The sequence below is a fragment of the Bidens hawaiensis genome, unplaced genomic scaffold (assembly GCF_021521415.1).
Source record: "Bidens hawaiensis isolate Kalapana, Puna unplaced genomic scaffold, B.hawaiensis_p1.1 tig00024227_1, whole genome shotgun sequence".
Lineage (NCBI taxonomy): Eukaryota > Viridiplantae > Streptophyta > Magnoliopsida > Asterales > Asteraceae > Bidens > Bidens hawaiensis.
Window position 1 is genome coordinate 49139 of NW_027493806.1, and position 25676 is coordinate 74814.

The window sequence follows — 25676 nt, forward strand, 5'->3', positions numbered from 1 at the left end:
AAGGTCAGGGAACACGACACACAGATCAGTGACATGTACAAAGAGGTATTCCCTGAAGGTGATTTTGCAGGTATGTTGGAAGCTTTCATTGAAGCTGGAAAGGACTTGGAGCAGTACATTACAGCCAACACGGAGGAGGTAGTAGAAGACGACTACCTCAACTACTCGCCGAATCCAGATACACCTCCAGCTCAAGTTCAAGCTTCAGAGACTCCTGCCGCTGATCCCGTACCTAATCCAACTGCCGACTTGACACAGGAACCACCAAAGAAGAAGAGAAAAACTCATATTGTGTCAAGTCGTGCGTGTGCCCGCTGGCTCAACTACCCTTATCATGACGATTCGCTGATCGTTTATGCAAAGTATAATAAGCGGAACTGTGTTTGGGCCATCAGAAGATACAGCGGCGATCTGATTTATCTTAACCACCGCGAGCTGAAGTCGTTACCAGAACTTGACATCATTTATCCACGAAAAACTCTAGGTCATGGTGCGGTTGGAAGTACGTTAGAAAGTTGGGTCCCCAATTATCTGCATCGTCAAGCAAAAGTGAACTACAAAGATTTCGAGCTGAATAAGGGTCGCAAGTACAAGAACCCAAGGGAGATCGACCCAACTACCGGAGAGCCTCGCACTATGTGGAGATACAAGGCGCCGAAAGACTGTCACGAGATTTATCACGGCGAGCCTTATCTTCCCAACACTCTCCGAGATTTCATTGATTGGAAGGTTGATAATAAAACCAGTGAAGCTGTCATTCACTGCCGTGATATGCACGAGATTCGAGTGTTTGACGAGCATGAGCTAATGGGATTCCATATTGAAGATGTGAAGAAGCTCTACAACGCGCCGCTAGGAACCGTCGAGGACTTAGAACGTCAAAATACAGACCGGGTAGTGGAAGCCTTCAACAAGTTCGTACGTAGACTTGTTGAACTTCCACTAACCGATGACAAATGTTTGGTCTACGACAACGACGGGTTCCAATACTGAAGACTAGAGGGAGATTGTTAGGTCCCATTTTGTTTGTAATAGTCTTTTGTATTGGTTGTTATGTATTGAGCCTTTTTGTTTACTATGTATGTTTTGAGCCCAAGGGAAATCATGTAAATAAGCCCATTGGGCATTTGATGTGACTTACTTCTCATGCATGCTTCCCTATAAATAGGAAGTATGCCATGAGAGATAGAGTTGACAAATCAATCTAAAGAAAACATTTTCTCATACTCTTACTTTCTCTCTAGTTCTCTCTCTCTCGTCTCTCTTTCTCTACCCGAAATAACATCTCAAGATCCGAGACCGCTTAGGTAGCTTAGTGTGATTTCCGTTAGCACTAAGCTCGGTTGATCTAAGAATATTGTTAGATCCACCCGCCACGGGACCTACACTTTGAATACAAATATATTTGTATCGATTTGTATACAACTTCCAAACGGAGTTAAACAGATCTGTTAAACCCCAAATACGCCAGGGGTACTTTCGTCATTTTTAATTAAAAATTAACCCCTGTAATGATCTAGTAAATGTTCCATTTGAAGTTGGTCAATTGCAATGATATAATGCAGATTAATCCATTGGATATGAATATGTATCCTGGACTATTTATCTAGATTCATCAAAATGTTAAATTATAATGATATAATGCAGATTAATCCTTTAATGACTCGTTCAAGAAAAATGAAAATCCTTTAATGGCACTAGAAGATAAAAAAAACATTCATAATACTTGTCCATATCCATAAAGCCAAAAATAACCCAATCGAACACATCATAAACAAAACTAAATGCAAACTTTCATTTCATAACCTGTAAAATCATCCACATACATTTAACAACTACAAATTGACCTTTACAATTTACAAACAATTACCCAATTTTCATGATAATTGACAAGATAATAGATTACAAAGAAAACCAGACTACAAAATAGAACATGTTTCAATCTCTTGTTTTCCATATCCCGTTTCTGGACCATTTCTTTGTGATTCTTAATCAAATTCATAAGCCCGACACAATTTCTGCTACTGGAGAACATAATTGCAGATTACCATCGTTGAATTTGGGGAAGATGATATGAACGAAGAGGGGAGTTAGGTTCAAATGAAGTATTTGGGGGAGACGTGTGAACAAAGAGGGGTGTTAGGGTTTAAAAGAGGGTAGGGGTTAATTTTTTAATTAAAATTGACGAAAGTAACAGATTTGTTTAACTATGTTTTGAAGTTGTATATAAATCAATATAGTTAAAACATATTTGTATTCAAAGCGTTAAAGGTTTTGAAATCATATACAAATAGATGGAATGATCAAGCCACAGGTATTCAAACGAATACAAATCTTAAAAGTTGTAAATAAATCCAAACCAAAGTAATGAAATTTCTTTAAACTTACCTTTGTTAAATTCATATTATTATATTTTTTTAACAAAATATGATTCGATTCAAACGTAAAATAAAATTAGATCGGCTCATCAGTCATTACACCCGTATATTAAAAAGATGATGCTACTTTTGAATGTATTTAAACGTGACATGTTATTGTAATGGTTGCGTCCTTTAATATGATAATTATGAGGTGACAAAAATTTAGCATCTCCTGCTCCAACTCCGCACTTTCAATTTTCAAATATTTGGAAGTTATCAAATTCCAAATCCCGTTAAACAATACGTTTATCTATTAACTACTTATTCCGGCTCATTTATTATCAGACCTTGTATTTAACCATCATTAGTATTCTAAGACCATACTTTTCACTCATAAGAATTTAACCACATTATTAAAACAATTTAGTTGTTAATGCAGTAAACTTCCAAAAAGTCTCAAATATAGTGTTCATATTCAAACATTGTACACTAACATACAAATGTTGGTGTATATGCGTTTACGCTAGCTCATGTAGATTCTTTCGAGTATTCACACTTAATAGCAAAGAAGTGACAATATTTTAACTAAGAATAAACTATTTATGACCCAGAATTACCAATCGATGTGTCTTAAAAAGATAACTTAAAAGTAAGAAGGGAGCGTCCTTAGAAATGAGATTGCCTTAGTCTCCTGCTAACCGCAAAATTTAAATAGGTTTGTTGTTGACGATCCAACCATTCCTTATTTTTCATACACATCCATAATAATGTCACGTTGTTTATATGGATCAAACATCTAGCACACATGCCTAGCTTAGAGTGAGAAAATGGTGCCAACTTTGTCATCTACATAATTGGGGTACTAAAAGACAACTCAAAACTACTCAAATACACTCAATTTGGTTGGGATGGCATTCAACATGCACACATGACAAAACTACCAAGTGCCCTCAACAACCCGGCCAATCACGTTCCATGATGAAAGAAACCATTGTTGATCGGGAAGTAATACCCGAAAATCAAAGTTGAAACCATTTGCGGATTTCACCCCATCTTACCGAACTACCCCAGTTGCGCCTAGTGTCCTTACCACTATCAAATTAAGTATAAGTTTTGACTTAAAAAGTGCCATGAAAATGATGAAGAATTAAAAGATAAAAAGTTTTATAAAAAGCGAGCATGCTCTAAATTAAATGGTTGAATATAAACCTATAAAACCATGAGGACTAATTCTTCCATCATGAAACTATTAATAAATTAAAAGATCTCCTCTACCACTTAACTATATTTAAACCTTCTAGCTCCGCACCCTCATTTGCATATCATCATTATTATTATTATTATTATTATTATTATCCTTGCTAGGGTTTGTTTTATCTGTTCTTCAGGTTCGTTTCATTAATTTTAATTTCGTTACATCAAACATTCATGCATGCACCGATTATTATACACATATATTACTCATCTACCTTGATCATCATATCTTCATCGAATCATCACTAAATCAACGACTCTTTACGATCAGTTTGTGTATGATATGTATATGTGATCCTATACTAGGTTTCTAATACGTGTTAGTGAGTGTGTACGGCATCGATTAGTATACAAACTACACATCTATCTGCATCGTATCTTAATCGACTTAGCTACAAATCAACGAGTATTTACGATCTGTTTGCATGTATCTGCATAGTATGAATTTGCTGTTTTTGCGATCAGTTTGCTTGTGATTATGTAATCTTATTCTAGGTTTCTAATAACTGTTAGTGAAATTAGCAAGTATTTACCATCAATTTGCATGTATATCTATCTTCTTCTAATTAGCTTTAATTCAATGACTTTTTACGATCAATTGTGTTCGATTATGTAATTAACGAGTATTTAGGATCGATTTGCATTTATTTGCATCGTATATTCATTGAATTAGCCTTAATTCAATGAGTTTTCACGATCAATTTATGTATGATTATGTAATTGCATTTTAGGTTTTTAATCTTCTAGGGTGTGGATATCAGTTAGGTATCTGCATAACCAGTTTTTACAATCATTTGTGTGTTATATGTATTTGCATTCTAAGTTTCTAATCTTCAAGGGTTAGCGAAATCAGTTAGGTATTTGCATCGTGTTTTCATTGGATTAGGCCTAAATCTTGGATTAGACCTAAATCAACGACGATCAGTTTATGTATGATGTATTGATATATGTAATTGCATTTTAGGTTTCTAACTTTTCAAGTGTTGTGAAATCAATTAGGTATCAGTTATGTCTTTGAGACCTAGCGAGAGGACTGAGGTTCGCCGGAGCCATTACAAGGTGGCAGTTGATGCAGAGGAAGGAAGGAGGCGTAGGGAGGACAATATGGTTGAGATCCGGAAGAATAAACGAGAGGAGAACTTGCTTAAAAAGCGTCAAGTGGTTCCTGTTCAAACGCCTAAAAAGGTATCATCTCTCTGCTTGATTTGGTTGAGTATTGATTAGCATAAGCTCTGCCTGTTTGATTTGGTTGAATATACGATCAAGAGCATAAGTATGATGCAGAACGTACAGTGTTATAGAACTCGCTAGGCTAGGGATTAATCGTATTGGAAGTTTATATGTAATTTTTCAAAGTTATACGTATACACAAAGTTTTATATATATAATTTTTCAAGATAAGTATAATAATTTGTCTAATAAAGATTTTGACCGAAATTTGAATGGTTTGGGCCGATTTGGACTGGCTTTGACCGGCTACTGATTGGGTGGTCCCTGATAAGGTGAAATCGAATCTGTAGCATATTAGCAATTAATCGGTGACTAGTTGCCACATTTTACAACACTGAGAAGATACGATAACTATATGATTTGTCTAGACATATTTGATCTAGTTGCAGATAATAATGTTTAGAGATGGTACAATAGCTTCAGTATGTTCATTATACTATTTAAATAGCAATACGTTATAAATTGTGACGCATAATAATATTGTAGTTACATTTTTTCTGTCATTTGAATCATTACTTTGTGTTTATTGAATTGCAGTTTGAAAGTTTTCTTTCTATGGCTGCTGGAGTATTTTCGAATGATAATAATATGCAGTTGGAAGCAACTATCGAGTTTCGTAAATTTCTTTCCATAGGTATATAAATGATAATACTTTTGCAAATTATATTTGGTTTCAAGACACACATTTTTATTTAATTAGTTAAATTTTGTTTCACAGAACAAAGTCCACCAATTGATGAAGTTATACAGTCGGGAGTTGTACCTGGTTTTGTTGAGTTTTTAAAGAGGGAAGATTTTCCACAGCTTCAGGTAATGCTTTGCTTGTTGCGTGTTTTGTTGAGTTTTTAGTGTATATTTTTAACTTTGCTATTTTTTCATCAGTTTGAGGCTGCTTGGGCACTCACAAACATTGCCTCGGGAACATCTGCGAACACAAAGGTTGTAATTGATCTTGGGTCTGTCCCAATTTTTGTCAAGCTTTTAGCTTCTCCAAGTGACGATGTGCGCGAACAGGTAATCTTTAACAGAGTGTTTAGATTTAGGGTTTGGAGTTAGGGAATGATAGGCATTTGGTTTAATGGTGTGTGTTTCAAAATCAGTATACACATTTATAATAATGTTGTGGCCACCTCTTTGTTGCAGGCTGTTTGGGCTATGGGAAACGTAGCCGGTGATTCTCCCAGCTGTCGTGATCTTGTTCTTGATCATGGTGCTTTGACTGCATTGCTTACTCAGTTGAACGAGCATGCGAGGCTTTCCATGCTTAGAAACGCCACATGGACATTATCAAACTTTTGTCGAGGGAAACCGCAGCCTTCGTTTGAGCAGGTTGTTTACTAGTTAATACATCATAATAAATTTTTAATTTTAAGTTTGTTTAATATGGTTTTGAAGTACTCCATTTATTTGAATCACAGACAAGGCCCTCTCTTCCAGTTCTTGAGCGTCTTATTCATTCAAATGATGAAGAGGTTTTAACCGAAGCATGTTGGGCTTTATCCTATCTTTCTGATGGTACGAATGACAAAATTCAAGCTGTGATTGATGCTGGTGTCTGCACACGCCTAGTTGAGCTTCTTCTGTGAGTTATGCATTATTTTGGTTTATAATTTTTATATTTGTTCTTGATCAATCATTGAAGCTCTTAATTGTTTTTATGTTTTTTTATTTAGTCACCCGTCTCCATCAGTACTCATCCCTGCGCTACGAACTGTTGGAAACCTTGTCACTGGTGACGATCTCCAAACTCAGGTATGATCATACATTTGTTTGAAAATTACTTGGATTTGAATTAGTATGATTCATGTGTTCTTCAATTTGATAGCATATTATCGAGCATGGTGCACTTCCTTTTCTGCTGAGTTTTTTGACTCATAACCATAAGAAGAGCATTAAAAAGGAAGCCTGCTGGACAATCTCAAACATCACCGCAGGAAACAAAGAACAAATACAGGTATAAATTGGTCAACCTGTTCACTTACGAGTTGGCCCATTTGACTTTTGTCTCTTCTCTAATGGGCCGAAAGCCGCATTAGGTGTATCTTCAATGCATTAGCCATGTGATATCATTTTTCTTGACCTGACCCATCACCTGTTTTGACTGTTACCAAACCTGATTGATTCTATTGTTTTCTAGGCTTGTAAACGAACTGAACGCTCAATGAACAGTTCAGCAGGAAGTTCGTTTATGTTTTTTTTCATAACAAACGAATGCTAGCAGAAAACCTTGTTCATTTAGTTGAACGGACTGCATGAACACATTTTTTGCATGAACACATTTTTTGTCTGTGAACGTACGTTTATTTAAATTTTTTTATGTTCAAAATTTTTGGGTCTATTACAACTCAGTCTAGTTTTAATCACTATTTAGGCCCAACGCAGTGTTCTCCACGTTACTTTTAAGTTTTAGCTAGTTTTACCTCACTTATGTTTGTTTATCTGTGTTCAGCAATGTTTGTTCGTGAACTATACTTTTATATCGTTAAACGAACAAACACTCCATAGTCCGTTCGTGGTAGTTCAGTTCATTTACAAGCCTTTTCTATCCAATTTTTGTATTTGAAAATAAGATATATTGACAATGATTTATTCGTCTTTATTATAACATTTCAGGCTGTGATTGAGGCTGGATTAATTGCTCCTCTGGTCTTTTTGCTCCGAACTGCTGAATTCGATATCAAAAAAGAGGCTGCATGGGCCATATCAAATGCCACTTCTGGTGGTACCAATGAGCAAATCAAGTACATTCCTTTTATTATTTTTCACACTAAGTTAGCATACAATTATGCATAACCGATATTTATAAAAACGATACCATGATTATCATGATTTATAGGTATATGGTGGATCAAGGCTGTATAGAACCTTTGTGTGATCTGCTTATGTGTGCTGATCCGAGGATCGTGGTCATCTCGTTAGAAGGGATCGATAGCATTCTTAAAGTTGGAGAAATGGAAAAACATGCGGGTAACAACCGTGGTGTTAATGTGTATGCAGAGTTGGTTGATGATGCTGAGGGGTTAGATAAGATTGAGAAACTGCAAAGTCATGATAATAATGAGATTTATGAGAAGGCGGTTAAGATTCTTGAGGCATATTGGTTGTATGAGGAGGATGATGAACATGCCAGTGATGGTGGTGAGTTAGATTATAATTTTGGTGGAGATTATGTTCATGTTCCATCTGGTGGATTCAGTTTTAACAGCTAAAGGTAATTCCATTTTTTACTAATTAGTTATTTACCTTAAAAACTATGAAGTTATCTTGTTGAAGATTTTTTTAATGTGTTGTGGTGGTGGCAAAATGCAGGGTTTTGGTGGGATGATAATGTACTTAAGTTGCGTCAAAGGTCAAGTTGGTCAGGTCGGGTTGGGTCGGGTCAGCATGGTCGAGCCGTGATCTTGTCTTCAAGAGATGGGAAGGTGGTCTGTCGGTTATATTACAAGTACTCAAGTGACATCAAAGGTCAAGTTTGGTCAAGGTCAGGTCGGGTTGTGTCAGCATAGTCGAGCTGTGGTCTTGTCTTCAAGAGATGAGAAGGTGGTCTGTTGGTTGCATTGCAAGCAGTACTGAAGTGGCGTCAAAGGTCAAGTCCAGTCAGGTCAGCATGGTCAAGGCATGGTCTTGTCTTCAAGAGAGGGGAATGTGGTCTCTTGGTTATATTACAAGAAGTACAAAAGTGGCATCAGAGGTCAAGTTTGGTCAAGGTCATGTCAGGTCGGGTCAGCATAATCGAGCCATGGTCTTGTCTTCAAAAGATGGGAAGGTGGTCTGTTGGGGGTTGACCGAGGTCTTTCTTGGGGGTCGGGTTGGGTCGGGTTGTGTTCCCCTCAAGTGGTTTGAGTTGGTTGTGTCGTTTTAACAATGGTTTAAGGGTTTAAGAATTGCGTTTTTTTTTTATTTTTTAAAAAAGAACCAAGAATGTTATTTCCGGGTTTCCGTTTATTTTTTTTATTATACATTTTTTTTTAATTTTCTGGACATGTTGGAATTGGAGCAATTTGCATTTTTTGTTTCTTTATGAAAGAACAAAGATCATATGGATTTTAATTTTCATTCATCGTGTATTATTTTATTTATATATATTTTTACCGAATTGTATGGCCTCATGGAAATAATCTTTTAATAAAATAATGGTTGGAATTATATGAAACTAACGCCAATGTTGTATTGTATATGAAAAGGAAATAAAAATAATAAACGCATTGTAAAGTCCGTGTGGGATCCACACCGGGTTTTCCGCCAAGGATTCTTTCAAATCAAAACTATATTTCCAACGGTCAAGCAGTCCTTTTTTCATGATGAAGTGTTATTTTGATAAATTTAACGGAAGGATTTAAAGTAAAAGAAGCATAAAGTAAAGGTATAAAAAAAATTTGGATTTTAGAGCACTCAAAGCAATTTCTACATTTTCAGAAAGATAATGTATCAAAAAAATTCAAATTCGAATCCTTATTCAAAAATCCCAATCCAAATTATTTGAAAATTTTGGATATTCGAATTTTTTTTATTTGGATTTGGCTAGTGATTTTGAAAATTTCAGATATTCAGATATCTGATATATCCGAAATGCTTTTTAGATTATTATAATATGATTCGTATTAGAAATCTTGAATATTTCAGATAATTTTTAGATATTTCTAATTTCGGATATGTTGAATAATTATAATGTCTAATAAATTTTTTATAAGTTTTAAATATAACTTTTTTTTGATAATTCACATATATTCGTTTGGATATCCGAACAAAATTTCGAATATCCAAATTTGAACACACCTAAAGATGGCAATAACCAATGTTCAAGTAATCTAGATATCTAATATATAACGTATGTAAGACTAGATCAGGCCTGCTAAGCATATGCATTTCGTTCCATAGTTCATTTTCGGCTGAATTAGGATCCGGTCAGGTCCAAGAAAAACCGAATATGAAATATTTTAATATATAAACTTCACATTTAGTCTTGGCCCAACTTGAAACTAACCTGACCTAAAAAGGCCGAGGCCGAACAACCATAAATAAATCTTTGTTGATGCATGCTTTTTATTTTCAATAAAATTTGATCACGTTATGGTTTCAACTAGACGTGATTTAATAAAATATCATGAGAAATATTCATGATAGTTTGATGTTAATTTTTTTTTCTCCAAGCACGCAACAAAATATCGAAAAGACATTGAATATGACATATTAGACATAGTTGATTTGTGAGAAACGTACAAGAGACAAAAGTAGAACTTGGTAAATTCACTTTGAAGTAGTCATGGTGTTTGTTATTGTCGTCTTAGGATTAAATTATCCCAAAAAAAAAAAAAAAAAAAAAACCCTCAATAATAGTAGTTTCTTATTTATGTGTTTAGTCATACCTACAAGTAGGGATGAGCAAAAATCGGTATGGTATCGATTGGTACCGGTACCGAAATCGGTACCGATTTGGTACCGTCGGTACCGAATCGGTACAAAGGTTTTGAGTTTTCGGTACCGGTACTGGTATTTCCCGAATTTTACCTTAAATACCGGTACCGAACTAAACATTTCGGTACCGGTACCAAAAATTCGCGATTTTCGGGATCGGTATTTTCGGTACCGGTACGGTACCGAGCTCATCCAACCTACAAGTACCTAAATCAGTTTTTAATAAGATTATAAAATTAACATTTTGGTTTAGTATACTGTCAAATAATCATACATCCAACATGTTTATCATTCTAACTGGCTCATAGCTCATAATGTTCATAACAATTTTCATTAAATGGACAGATGAGACATTTTTATGTTTTTTGACCAGCTAACACGACTTCTAAAAAGAAAAAAGAAAAAAAAGAGGTTTTATAAGATTTCATAGTTTATTAAAACATCATGCTGTAATAGGGCCGATAATTTAGACACGTACACGAATACACGATACGAACCTAGACGATCTTATTAGGTATCATATACGGTATTGACAGGTTTCGTGTACTAGACAAGTAGACACGAATCAACCTGTTAATTTCGTGTCTAAACAAATAAAATACTCGTTTACCTGTTAAGTACTCGTTAGTACATGTTTAGATTTTTTTTATAACAAAAAATATAATAATATAATATATATTGTACCCTAACTACTTAACCGTAATTGTTTTACACCCATAACCAGTTGTCTCTTAAGGTACCCAAATCGAACCCTCTTCTTGTTCGAATACAGTTATACGCATCTGGTTAACTTTATAATTAATAATGTATTTGTTAGGAGATATAAATAATTCTTATCGTGTCTTATTGTGTATAAATTGTATCAACATGTTCGTGTTTGAGAAAAAGTATACGATAAGTTTCTGTATCATATACATGTTTCGTTTCCGTATCTTATCGTGTTCGTGTGTTATCTTCGTATCTTATCACATTCGTGTGTTACCATGTACGGATATAACATGACATGTCAGCCCTATGTTATAACTAGTGTTTTGAAAATCGGGTTAGATTAGTCGGTTAAACTTACAACCATTGGTCGTTAGTGAAAGACTAATGATTATAAACGAACCAATCATTTTTGTGTGAATCAAGCAAAAACGCTACATTGTAGCAATCCTCAGTTTTTGCCCTCTCGCTTTGTTGGTAGACTGATATGATTGAACCGAACCAATCAAACCCGTTCAACTGTCAACTATAGATAATAATTAAATAAATTAAAATAAATTTGAAGCATCATAAATTAAAAAATATATATTTGATATAATCGTATAATAATGACAAAGTTAAAATATAACATTATTATTGTATATAATTTAAAAACGTTACAAAATAATTAGAACATTCTTAGCTATATTCAAATCAGGAGAGTAAAAATGTTTTTTAGTTTTTATGTAAAATAAAATAAAGATTAGAAGAAGAACGCGTACGACGAGTTCTAAAAAGATGTCGTTCTTCGTCTCATTGAAAGCGAGTAGACACCCACCACAACACCATCATATCCCCAACGTTCATATTATTTAAAAAACACCATACAGATGGTTCTTTCATTAAATAATATAATATCTTTTTCAATAATTTAAAAAAAGGGAAAATACACTTTCCATAAAATCTCTTGTATATGATATTTATTTATCTCAATAACGTAAATCATAAAAATAACTTATTTCATTGGATCATTAACTAAAAAAACAAATTACATAGATTTAGGCTGCTAACGAGATGAGCCGACTCACGTTAGTCTGGTGGTAAAGTTAAACAGGTTAGTACGGATTAACTTGTTTAAATTAACAAACTGAATTGTTGAGCTCTAATTTGCTTCATGAATATTCGAAGCCAACTCGTTTATTTAAATTTAGCATTTATCTTCTATATCTAATAAATAAAAATAATAAGAACACATGTCAGTTTTGTAGGCCACTTAAAAGTTAGTCTTCCCGTCTATCTTATATTATCATATCAAATATTAGATGTCACGTATTAACTTCTAATGAAATATAGATTTTGATTTTCCGTCCATCTCCCTACTAAATAGCAATCATAATCACAATTTCAATCATCAATCTCGCACACCCGATCTACCTCGCAATTCGATTAAAACAAATCTCTTTTGAAATCAGCTTGTTAGTACACGAGTCAAGCACAAGCCAAGGTAAACCCATTTGCTAAGTACTTGACTTGTGTATACGAGTCAGCTAATCAATAAACGTGTTTACCTTGACTCGTGCTTGACTGGTGTACTGACAAGCTGATTTCAAGTGAGATTTTTTTAACCGAGTCGCGAGGTGGATCAAGTGTGTAAGATTGATGATTAAAACCGTAATTATTGTCATTATTCTTATTTAAAAAAAAGAAGCAAAACTATAAAAAAATATAGTTATAATAATAATAATTAATAATAATAATATAATTTTAACAAAAAAAATTTCAAAAAAAAAATAATAATAATATTAAAAGCCTAAATATACACAAGTCATAAGAATTCAAATACAGCTTGTAATAAGCTGTGTGTTGTGTGTGTCAACCTTTAACCCATTTCACATCCTATATATAATAACAATAATAAACCTTCCTCTTTCTCTCTCTAAAACCCCAAATTCAAACATGCTTTCCACTCTCTCTCTCCTCCTCTTCCTCCTCCTCCTCACCACCACATTCACCACCGCCCAGCCACCGGCACCACCACCAGCTTCCGACTCCTGCAACGGCATCTTCCTATCCTACACCTACACCTCCGATCCAAACTCCCACCCGACCGACCCACCAACCAACCTTACCGCTTCTAATCCACTCTCCGCATCCTCAACAACGCCGCCCAAGAGCTCAAATCTTGGAGTTATTTGTGGGATTTCAGCACGATGAGTATCTGGTTTCTGCTTCTAATGCTGTGGTTGCTGATGGGTCGGTTTCGATTCCGGGTCGGGTCGGAAACGGGACCGTGTTTGCTGGGTTTCCGAACGCGGATCTTAAGACCGCGATTGAGACAGCGGGTGATGTGAATCAGATGTCGGTTCGGGTCGATTTGGTGGGTACCCAGTTCGGAGTCGGGGCTCCGGATGTGCCCATGCCCAGGAATATTTCGCTGATTAATGATGGGTTTGTTTGCCCTAGACCCACTATGCAAGGTAAATAATTAATTGATTAAATAACCATTGTTTTTTTTATATAAATTGTTGTTTTTTTTATTATTTGGTTAAATAATTGGGGGTTTTGTTGATTGGATCTTAGTTGATAATTATGTGACCAATTTTCCCTCGATTGTTGTTAAATGTAAGGGTGTAAATGAGCCCGAACTTGACTTGACTTGACTCGAGCTCAGGTTGTTTTGACTTACGAGAGCTTGAGCTCAAGTTTGGCTCGTTTTGAGCTCTTTATATAAAGTTCGGGTTCAGGCTGAGCTTGGGCTCGGCTCGTTTAATATATGGTTATACATGCTTGTAATTAATTTTATATATTTTGAGAAAAATCTTAAACGAGCCAAAACACGTCGGTTGTGCAGTCTGAAATAAATTCATGAATTCCAAAGGGGTAAAGGTTAAAAATAATGGGCTTCCAATAAAAGGCTCGAGCTTGGACTAGATAACTAAATGAGGCTTGACTTGCGAGTTACTTGAGCTTTATTTTAGTTTGAGCTCGGCTCGTTTCGAGCTTTTTATCCATCTTAGCTCGAGTAACTCGGCTCGTTTGCACCCAATCTTTAAATTCTAACTTTTTTTGACCAGTAATTTTGATTTTTAAAGATTTTGTTGTAATTTTGTAAATAATTGTGGGATTATTGTTCATCTGATCTTTACTTGAAATGTTTTTTTTTTGGGTGGAGTCTTTAAAGGTTTAAACTTGCACGTTTGATCTTGTTGAGTGGTTTGATATTGACTTATGGAAATGATATATTAATCTCAATTATTTGACTATTTCATTCAAGGCTGGTTGTTATTTGAAAACTGATTTAACCTCATCATCATGTATTTATGAATTGATCAAAGTTTTTATTTTTTCAAAACATTTTTATTATTTACATTTGTGTGACCAATTCATTCAAGACTTTGAATTTGACTCGGTTTTTTGATCTTTAATCTTTTAGGAACACGCGTTATGAACGTATGTTGTACGAAAAATCCAAATGCAGTAACCAACGATACCGTAGCAGACGAGTTTCTCCAACGACAGACCGGTGACCTCACGATCATGTACGACGTGATCCGAACATACGAGTCAAATTATTGGGCCGAAGTGACCATTGAGAACCATAGCCCATTGGGCCGACTCGATAACTGGAACCTAACCTGGGAGTGGATGCGAGACGAGTTTATAAACGACATTAAAGGAGCCCACCTGTACACTCGTGACTCAACCCAATGCATATTCGGTCCTCAAGGCGCGTTTTACCAACAAATTGATTTCTCAAATGTTTTGAACTGCGAAAGACGGCCCACGATAATCGATTTACCGCTTGAAATGACCAACAATACCAAATGGGGAATGATCCCGTTTTGTTGCCGAAACGGGACACTTTTACCCCCAACTATGGACCCGAGTAAGTCGAAGTCTGCTTTTCAGTTACAGGTCTACAAAATGCCTCCAGATTTGAACCGGTCCGAGCTTGTCCCACCACAAAATTTCAAAATCAGTGGACGCTTGAACCCGGATTACAAATGTGGCCCGCCTGTGCGGGTCAGCCCGAGCGAGTTCCCCGACCCGAGCGGGTTACCAGGCTCGACTGCGGTTTCCAGCTGGCAAGTGGTTTGTAATATTACTCAAGTGAAAGGGTCGAGCCCGCGATGTTGCGTGTCGTTTTCTGCTTATTTTAACGAGTCAATTATCCCGTGCCCGACTTGCGCTTGTGGCTGCCCGAGTGGAACAGGTTCTCGAACGTGTAGTACGACCGCACCAGCGATGTTTCTTCCGTCTCAAGCTTTGCTTGTCCCGTTCGAGAACCGGACCACACTCTCGACCGCTTGGGCTAGTATTCAACGCCGAACAGTACCGAACCCGTTACCGTGTGGGGACAACTGTGGGGTTAGTCTAAACTGGCATTTGCTAACCGATTACCGAGGTGGGTGGACCGCTAGAATCACGCTTTTCAACTGGGACGATACGTCATTTGCAGATTGGTTTGTGGCGGTGGAAATGGACAAATCTGCCCCTGGGTTCGAAAAGGCTTACTCATTTAATGCAAGCGCACTCGAGCTCAATGGGGTCAACGACACAATATTCATGCAGGGTCTCCCCGGGTTAAACTATTTGGTTGGGGAAGTTGATGAGAACAACCCGAAAAAAGACCCGAGGGTGCCCGGGAAACAACAGTCAGTGATCTTGTTCACTAAGAAGCTGACGCCTGGCATCAATGTTGCGAGCGGTGATGGGTTTCCAACTAAAGTTTTCTTTAACGGTGAAGAGTGTGCACTTCCGAGAGTTCTTCCGACTAGTGGTTCGTTCAGGGTGGTGTCGCGGGCAGTGGTTTCGGGTGTCGTCGTGTTCATCATCGTCGTGATGCTGATCTAGCATGAGTTGGTATGAGATTGATTTTTTGTGGATTTGTTTTTTTTGAACTATTTGTATAGGAATGTTGTAATATTGGATATGGTGGATTTTTACAGAATTTAGATTTTAAACAGTTTGTTGCAGACATTCATTATGTTTTTGATAGAATATAGAACAAGAATATAATCAAATATTCAGTTTGAACACAAAAAAAATAAAAGGTGTTGAGGTGGTTTTGTAACACAACCTAAAATGCAAGTAGTTAACATAAACTTAGTAACTTAATGGATATGGTAGATTTTTACAGAATTTAGATTTTAAACAGTTTGTTGCAGACATTCATTATGTTTTTGATAGAATATAGAACAAGAATATAATCAAATATTCAGTTTGAACACAAAAAAAATAAAAGGTGTTGAGGTGGTTTTGTAACACAACCTAAAATGCAAGTAGTTAACATAAACTTAGTAACTTAATGTTATTAAATCAAGAAAGTCCTTAGTGGCCCGTGATACCGCTCATAAGCTACTTGAACACGGATTGATCTTGAACACGGATTGATAAATAGGTTGAGCTTTTTCAAGCTAGAGCTTCAAATAAAACTTCTTGTTGAGCCTTGTATGTGAATCTCACCACGGATTGATAAATAGGTTGAGCTTTTTCAAGCTAGAGCTTCAAGTAAAACTTGTTGTTGAGCCTTGTATGTGAATCTCACCGAATCTTGTTTTAGCTCATCGAGCGTCGTGTATACTTAAGAGATTAGGTTTTGCAAATTGTAATTCAAAAAGGGTAGCAGGGCAGCTTGTTGCTCACTTGCCTTGTGTTTCGATGTAATAAAAAACTTTTAATTTATTCAGAGAACAAAAAAAAAAATTAAGTTTTACCATATTTTAGGCTTCCGTGTAGTAATTTGACGTTGCATAGCCGAGCTCGAACCGAGTTTTGGCTCGTTTAAGGTTTTTCTAAAACTACTTTATAAATTAACTAATAAATAATAAACTAGCTGAGCCCAAGCTAAACTTGAGGCAGGAAAAATAACTCACGAGCCAAACTCGAGCTCGGGCACTCATAAGTCAAAACAAGCCGAGCTCGAGCTTAGTCGAGCTTCGGCCAAACTCGAGTTTGTAAATGGGACCCAAAGAGGCAAATAAATAATATGCTGTCCTTTTAACCGATCAGTGGTGATTGACAAACGTATTAAACAAATGGTGTTGTTCATAAATATTTATTAAATAGATGTGATTTAAAGTATTATTTACTAAATTAAAATGGTTTCAATTCATTTTATCTTTTATCAATCATCTCATTTTAATTTTTAATTTAATTTTTAACCAACTCATCATTGATCATACTTCTTTCCTTATATTATTAAAAAAATAAAAAATTCAATCATATTAGTAACAAACATAAGCGCCTTACTTGCGGTGCGTCCATATAATGTATATACGTGTGAACCCTCGGGTGGGCAAAAGTGAAATTGCTCTTATTTTGACGTTATTTTACTAATCTCGTCAAAATAACGTTAAAAGTGGCGGAAGGTTAATCAGGCATCATGTGGTGGTGTTGATAGCCGAAAGACAAGGGTAAATGCACCAATCGGCCGGTGTCCCGGTGGTTGAGTGTTTTGTGCCCTATGTCCAAGGCTTGATGCAAAACTACTAGAGCCGGAGGTCTCACCGGAAGCAGCCTCTCTATTCCTACAGGGTAGAGGTAAGGCTATCTACATCTTACCCTCCTCAGACCCTACCATAACGTTGCTATTAGTGGGATTTACTGATTACGATGATGATGATGATAGTAACAAACATAAATCAAAGCAAACAGTGAATCATCAATAAGCAGATATATAAACCGGTATTTATAACTCTGTTAACAAATATTCATGAAAAGTAATTGCCATAAATGACATTAAGCAGATAAGTAACTATCTTATTATTGATGCAAATTAGTCAATTTCCCTAAAAACCCTTAACAGCATCCAACTAGCTCGTTAATGCACGGGTGATTATCCAAGTACCCAAATGACTTATTAATTCTCTGAAAGAAACACTTGAACTGCATACTTTTGTTTTCGGACGTACCTTATATACGTTTGATAATCTTCATTATCGGTAATAGCAATGTATGAATACGAGCGAGCAACCCAATGTTGATCTAAATAGTGTAACACAAAATTTGCTGCTTGCACCCCTGCTTTGCCGGCAACAATACCACGAAAATCGTCATAAGTTTTGCTGCTGTAGCTTCTCTGTCTCCTCTGCACACCAAGCCCATAGTACAAACCGTTTTGTTGTGTATGGTTCCAGTAACCGCCAAAGATAACATGCAACCGGTATAGTGTAGCCATCTGCAAATTTTAAACCAAAACCGTGAATGAACACCACAAAATCTCGACAGAATGAAGAGATCTTAACTGTAAGCGTGTGAAAACCTAGACGAAACAAAGAGATTTAAACCGTAATCACACTAACCAACACATAATTGTCAATTTAATTTAATTGAGGTGATTAGAGTCATGACCTAATTTCACAACTAGGCCTATAAACGAACCGAACGTTCGGTGAACTATTCGTGAACCGTTCGGCTGGAAGTTCGTCTATGTTCGTTTATTTAATAAACGAACATACACGAACAAGATATTTTTGTTCATTTAATTAAACGAACAAACATGAACACATGCTTCGTTTGTTTATTTATGTTCACGAACGTTCGTTTATGTTCGTTTATTTATGTTCGTTTGTGTCTGTTTATTTATGCTCGTTTAGTAATAATAGAAAATAATTAATTATTATCTGGATGAGTCATCTAATTAAAGGTTTTATATTTTTTAATTTGAGTTCATTTAAGTATTTTCATTTATGTTTGTTTGTGGTCATTTACATTTGATTAAGTGTTCGTATACGTTTAAAGTTAAATGAGCAAACACATTGATGAATACGCAGGTCTCAATTTCTAGGCTCTGTTGATTTTTATTTGTGTTCGCTTGTGTTCGTGAACACATTCATTTCCTTAATGAACGAACACGGACATAAAATCTTGTTCGGCAAGTGTTCGTGAACCGTTCGTGAACACGTTATTTCCTTAACGAGCGAACATGAACAAGGCCTTATTCGTGTTCGTTCGGTTCGTTTACAGCCCTACTCACAGCTAACCAAAATTACAACAACGATTACAAAAACGAAACACCTCAAATTAATTTCAAAACCAAAGAGTAACTCACCGATAAGGGTGACGAGTCCGGAATTGAGCAGTCTGTGTTCAAAAATAAAATACAAGAACCAAATTAGTAAGGCGATAATCGCTAGAAAATTAGTGCAGGAAATGAAATTTGAGTAGTGATACCATACGTGTATGGGAAGCAAGCGATGTAATGAGGGTTTTGGTTTTAGTAAGTAGTTATAGGCGGGAATGGAACGCTCGTTTGATTGCTGGGCGGGCCACCACCTGGAAAGTTTCTAGATCTGTTACCGGTCGGTTTTGGGCTAAAACCGAACCAAAATTTGGATATTATATCCGTTATCGGTCGGTTTTGGGCTAAAGTTTTTAGATCCTTTATCGGAAAGTTTCTAGATCCATTATCGGTCACTTTTATTCCGTCGCCAAATACGTTACTCGCTGACGCCATGATGTTATCACTTATATTCTCCCAAAAAAATCACGAAAAAATGTCGTAAAATCATGGTTGTAAAAGTCGCTAGGCGGACCTAGGCGTCGACTAAGGAGTTAGGTGTACTCAGAGTATTCGGAGAGTACTCGGACATATAAAGAAATTAATTTTTGGATATTATATATATGTCAAATATCATAAGTTTCTAATATATATGTCAATGGAAATAAGAGAAATTTATTTTTAATTAATAAATTATTCTAAAAATTGCTAATCATTAATTAAAAAAATTGATATTTGTTCTTTAATATTATAGAAATATGAATTATGTTTTACCTTTTTAAAGTCAAAATCGGTCAAAGTTCACCGATTAGATGTGATTCTGGCTGAGGTTAGCCACCTTTGATCGATTCATAGTAACTAGGCAGAGTTAAAGAAACTCGACTCGGCGACATACCTTGTAGCTAGTACTCGAGAAGTACTCGACCTTGTAACACTACTTTTACAACATTGCGTAAAACTCAAGTTATTTCCCAGATGGTGCCAATGTTAATGCAAATCCCAATCTTTATGATTATAGATTAAGATCGACTCTAATTGTTAACAGTATGAATGATATCTGGGATAAAATACAAGAATAATTGTAAAACACATAGTTAAATGTGTATATTGGTGAGTATAAATAATCCGAGCATTGTTACAAATATGTACTCTATTGATAGAGATAATACAGCTTCTACCGATCGTACTATTATTCCTTGCGGTCCCCTAGACGGGTACAAGAATTGTCTTTTTTCAGCCTTGACCGTTATTCCTCGTACGATCTTCTTTCTTGTCTTTAGTGGGTAGATGCTTCCTTTGTTTTTTCTATAACGATGCTATAGCATGGGTGTAGCTGCTAATTCTAGGATTTTACCCCTACAAGCTCCAAACCAATTAAAATCTAATCCTAATTGATTATTTTTTTTTTTTAATGTATGGTGCCATCGGTAATCAACTTCTGCACCGCTCCAACTTTTCATATCCTGCTTCCCATCACGTCGGGTGACTCCACAACCGTCACCAATTTGTATTGTGCCCCACATACAAAAACTCTCTAGCCAATGGCGTAGCTTACTTAGGGCCGGGAATGGCCCCGGCCTCCCCGGTTTTTTCGTGTAGTAGTGTAAATTTACCCATTTTCGCCCAAAATTTTTTAAGCGTAGTGTAAGTTTAGGCGTTTTCGATCGGAAATTTAAGTCCGGCCCCCATCGTTTGTGAATTATTGTATACATTTTGAGTCTGCCCCCCGGTGTCTTAGTTCAAGCTTCGCCACTGACTCTAGCCATCTCCATCCCTGGGAGATACATCTTTTTTGAAATCGGTTTATTTGATTGACCAATTAATATAAATTAATTGAACTATCATATGTATATTTATCTTATGTTTGTAACATTAATTAGCCCAAACCCAATTAGCAAATGCTTGTCGAAGCCCAAAATTATTAAATTGATTATTATTATTATTATTATTATTATTATTATTATTATTATTGAAGTGTACGATTACACTATAGATTCTTAACGGTTCAAACCCTATATCATGATCACCAAGTAACAATTATTGGTGTTTATGGTTCGGTTTGAAACCTTAAAACCGTTTAAATCGGTCATCGGTTAGGTTTTACGGTTGGTTTTTTCTTTAACTTCAATTTTCAACGGTTTGGTTAGGTCGCCACTAAAGGTTTGACTCACATGTTTTGATTTACAGATTTAGTTTTTAAACAGTTTGTTGAGGACATTCATTATGTTTTTAATTGAATCATGAACATGAACAAAGTCACATATTCAGTTTGAACACAAAAAATTGGAAGTGTTGAGGGGGTTCGTAACAAGCTAAGATGCAAGTAGTTAATATAAGTTTAGCAACTTAATGCTACTAAAATCAAGGAAGTCCTTATTGGCCTGTGATAGGGGTGCAAACGAGCTGAACCGTTCGCGAGATACTTGAAAACGGATTGACAAAAATCTTGAAACAGGTCGAGATTTTTCGAGCCAGAGCTTCAATTAAAACTCGCTTTGGAGCCTTGTATGTGAATCTCATTTTGGCTTGTTGAGCCTTCACAAAACGAGCCTTATGTATAGTTAAGTTTTACCATATGTTAAGACTTCTATGTATTATTAATTTCACAATGCATAGCCGAGCTCGAATCGAGTTTTGGCTCATTTAAAGTTTTTCTAAAATACTTAAAAATGTATATTAAATTAACTAATAAATAATAAACTAGCTGAACCCAAGCTAATCTCGAGGTCAAAAAACAACTCACAAGCCAAACTCGAGCTTGAGGTCTCGTAAATTAAAGTGAGCCGAGCTCGAATCTAGTACTAGATAGTGATTGAAATATTTACTTAACAAATGGTGGTGGTGTTCAATGTGTTATGAATTATCATTATTAGAGTGACTCTCCACATCATGTATTATGACTCTTCATGTGCTCAACTCCCTCTTATATTAATTATGTGTTTATTGTAATGAGCCTATAAATAGAGGCTTGTACTCCATATTGAAGATATAATAAAAGAATTCATTCCCCAATCCTCTCTATCTTACTAATATGTTCTAGTTGTTTCATAACACGTTATCAGCACGACTCTTGAAAGTTTGAATCATCGTCTATTATCATACGGTGAGTATGCATATCTTGAGATGTGTTAGAGATTTTATTGTTTCTGTATAATATCTTGAGATATCTTATAGATTTTATTGTTTCCATATAATGTGTTATATAATGATGTTATTTAGATAAGTTAACAATTTAACTAAATGATTTTGATGTTCGTAATATAATTTTAATTTTGGGTTTGATTATGAAATTGGAGGCTAGGAACTTTTACATCTCTGTTCCATGTCTTATGATTATCCAAATGGCCTAAACCTATAACATGATTTTCTATATAAAACAATATTGGATTTACAAATTGAGTGTTTTAATTCATCTTACTGATCAAAGTTCATAAACATGGTGTAAAATTAATTTTGGGTATAATTTCAACAAGTTACATATCTTCCTTTTAAGTTAAATTGAATATAATATAATTAATTTGAATGATCCACATCCACTGATTTGATTTCGAATTACACATACATGTTTGAGTATGATCCATGCCATTTTCTTTTGATAAAATCTCAATGTCATCATACATATTGAGAATAATATAATTTTGATAGAATGATGCATATATAATATTATTTTCACACATACATGCTCCTGTTTATATGTATAACTTTGTTAGAATGATGCATGCATAATATTGTTCTCACACATAAATTCACATGTATAATTTTGCTAGAATGATGCTTCTGTGGGCAAAATGTAATGTTGTAGTTTATTATTATTACTTTTTGTGTGACACATTTTTTTACACCACACTTATTATTGTAACCGATTGTATATATTGTCATATTATTGCTATGTTTTCTTTCATAACAATCAAAATTGTAATCAATGATGTTCCAACATTGACGTGAATATATTTTAAGTGACATATATTTTAGCGTTCATCATGTCAAACCTATCAAAGCTTGAATTTTTAGCTTTAGACATTACCGGAAAGAATTATTTATCATGGGTGTTGGATGCGAAAATGCACCTAAATGCCAACAATCTTGGTGACACAATTAAAGAAGATAATACGACATCCATCCAAGATAAGGCAAAGGCGATGATTTTCCTTCGCCATCATATCCACGGCGACTTAAAAATCGAGTATCTAACGGTTAAGGATCCACTTGACTTGTGGACCAAATTAAAAGAAAGATATGACCACCAAAAAACAGTAATATGACCAAGAGCTTGTTATGACTGGGTCAACTTAAGGTTACAAGACTTTAAATCAATAAGCGAGTACAACTCGGCTATGTTTAGAATAACCTCACGATTGATTTTGTGTGGACAAAATATTACTGATGAGGATATGATGGAAAAAACATACTCCACATTTCACGCATCAAATGTGCTATTGCAACAGCAATATCGTGAAAGGGGTTTTACAAAATATTGTGACCTTATTTCGTATTTACTTGTGGCCGAACAAAACAATGAGCTCTTGATGAAAAATCATGAGACCCGACCAGTTGGCACAGCCCCATTCCCTGAAGCGAATTTGGCAGCATATAACGATCAAAGTGGAAGTCGTGGTCGTGGTTACTATCGTGGTCATGGTCGTGGTCATGGTAGTGGACGTGGATATAACCGGGGAAGTTATCATGGTGTTCAATTTAAGAACACAAGATCCCATCATAAAGGGCAAGAAAATGGAAAAAAGCCTAAGTATGAAAGTGATAAAAAGACAAATGTAACCACATCAAATGCATGTCATCGATGTGGAAGTAATAACCATTGGGCACGTACTTGTCGTACGCCTAAACACTTGGTGACACTCTACCAACAATCAATCAAAAATAAAGGAAAAGGAATAGAAACGAATTTTGCATGTGAAGATGGCAACATTGATATCCCCGATGGTCACAATGAACATACTAATACAATTGCTCTTGATGTGGATGATTTCATCATTGATCCAATCAATATGAATTTTGGTGATATCATGGATGATACACCCAAGATGGATGCTTGCAATTTCCCTTACATATGAGTGATTGGACTTAATTTTATGTTATTTTCGTTATGTCATGTTTGGACATTTTCTTTGAAATAATGTGTTTTTTTTCTCTAAGCGTATGAGATATTTTGGGCATGTTATGCATTCTATTTATGTCATTTTTCTTTTTGTTTTGAAGTATATGGAGCATTTAAAACGTCCTATTAACAATGAAGACATATGTCTAATCGACAGTGCAACCACGCATACAATTTTCAAGAAAAGAAATTTTTTTTCTAATATAATTATAAAAGAGGCAAACGTCGGTACTATATCCGGTAGTTCAAAGTTAATTGAAGGTTTTGGAGAAGCACATGTTGTGTTACCGGGTGGAACACATTTCAAATTTAACGATGCATTATTTGCTCCGTCGTCTCAAAGAAATTTAATAAGTTTTAAAGATATTCGTCTAAATGGATATCATCTTGAGACAACATGTGATGGACATGATGAGTACCTTCAAATCACAAGTTCGATTTCGGGTGAAAAACATGTATTAGAAAAGTTACCCGCACTTGCCTCCGGTTTGTACTATACTAAAATTAATATAATTGAATCAAATATGGTCATAAACTAAAAGTTTATGGACCGGGAAAATTTTATCATTTGGCATGACCGGTTAGGCCATCCCGGATCAATTATGATGCGAGAAATTATTGAAAATTCGTGTGGGCATTTTTTTGTCCTTCATTCTAAGGAAATTACATGTGTTGCATGCTCACAAGGAAAATTAATTACTCGTCCTTCACCGGCTAAGGTGGGAACCGAATCTCATAGTTTTTTAAAAAAAATACATGGTGATATATGTGGGCCTATAAATCCCTCTAGTGGACCATTTAAATACTTTATGGTCCTAATTGATGCATCAACTAGATGGTCTCATGTGTGTTTATTATCAAGTCGTAATATGGCATTTGCACGACTACTTGCTCAATTAATAAGGTTAAGAGCATATTTCCTAGATTACCCCATTAAGAAAATTTGGTTAGACAATGCTGGTGAATTTACATCCCAAACATTTAATGATTATTGCATGTCTATTGGGGTAAGTGTTGAGCATCATATACCTCATGTACACACACAAAATGGGCTTGCTGAATCGCTTATTAAGCGACTTCAAATGATTGCAAGACCAGTGATTATGAAATCAAAATTACCAGTTACTGCTTGGGGCATGCGATTTTACATGCAACAACACTAATTCGCATCAGGCCAACTAGTTATCATACCTCTTCCACGCTAAAGTTGGTATTTGGTCATGAACCAAATGTTTCCCATCTAAGGATTTTTGGTTGTGCCGTATATGTTCCTATCACTCCACCACAACGTACAAAGATAGAGCCTCAAAGGAGGTTAGGAATATATGCTGGGTACGAATCACCATCTATAATTAAGTATTTAGAGCCAACAACAGGAGATTTATTTACGGCTCGTTTTGTTGATTATCACTTTGATGAATCAACATTCCCAAAATTAGGGGGAGATGAAAAGCAGCCAAAAGGTGATATATGTTGGAATGAATTATCGTTATCTCATTTGGATCCCCGAACTAAACAGTGTGAACTTGAAGTTCAAAGAATAATTCATTTACAAAGATTAGCAAATCAATTACCAGACGCTTTTACCGACCTAAAGAGAGTGACTAAGTCACAT

At 35.5% G+C, this 25676-nt stretch overlaps 1 protein-coding gene and 1 pseudogene across 7 annotated transcripts; both read left to right on the forward strand.

The window, feature by feature from the left end:
- The first annotated feature begins 4622 nt into the window (after positions 1-4622).
- LOC143568771 (importin subunit alpha-like) lies at positions 4623-8204 on the forward strand. 6 transcript variants are annotated; one of them, XM_077054842.1, is made up of 10 exons: positions 4623-4827; positions 5413-5478; positions 5563-5654; positions 5727-5858; positions 5988-6173; positions 6263-6426; positions 6518-6596; positions 6670-6798; positions 7458-7585; positions 7681-8204. In XM_077054842.1, exons 1-10 carry the CDS (start codon positions 4623-4625, stop codon positions 8051-8053), a joined length of 1554 nt encoding a protein of 517 aa, XP_076910957.1. In that variant the 3' UTR covers positions 8054-8204. The 6 variants fall into 6 exon arrangements, with proteins under 6 accessions (XP_076910957.1, XP_076910953.1, XP_076910952.1 ...); XM_077054838.1 differs by having other exon boundaries at positions 4623-4817; positions 5361-5478; XM_077054837.1 differs by having other exon boundaries at positions 4623-4799; positions 5331-5478.
- A 4677-nt stretch (positions 8205-12881) lies between these two features.
- On the forward strand, positions 12882-15797 carry LOC143568777 (COBRA-like protein 7; annotated as a pseudogene). Its single transcript, XR_013141627.1, has 2 exons — positions 12882-13420; positions 14377-15797. The product of XR_013141627.1 is annotated as a COBRA-like protein 7 (transcript).
- The last annotated feature ends 9879 nt before the right edge of the window (positions 15798-25676 follow it).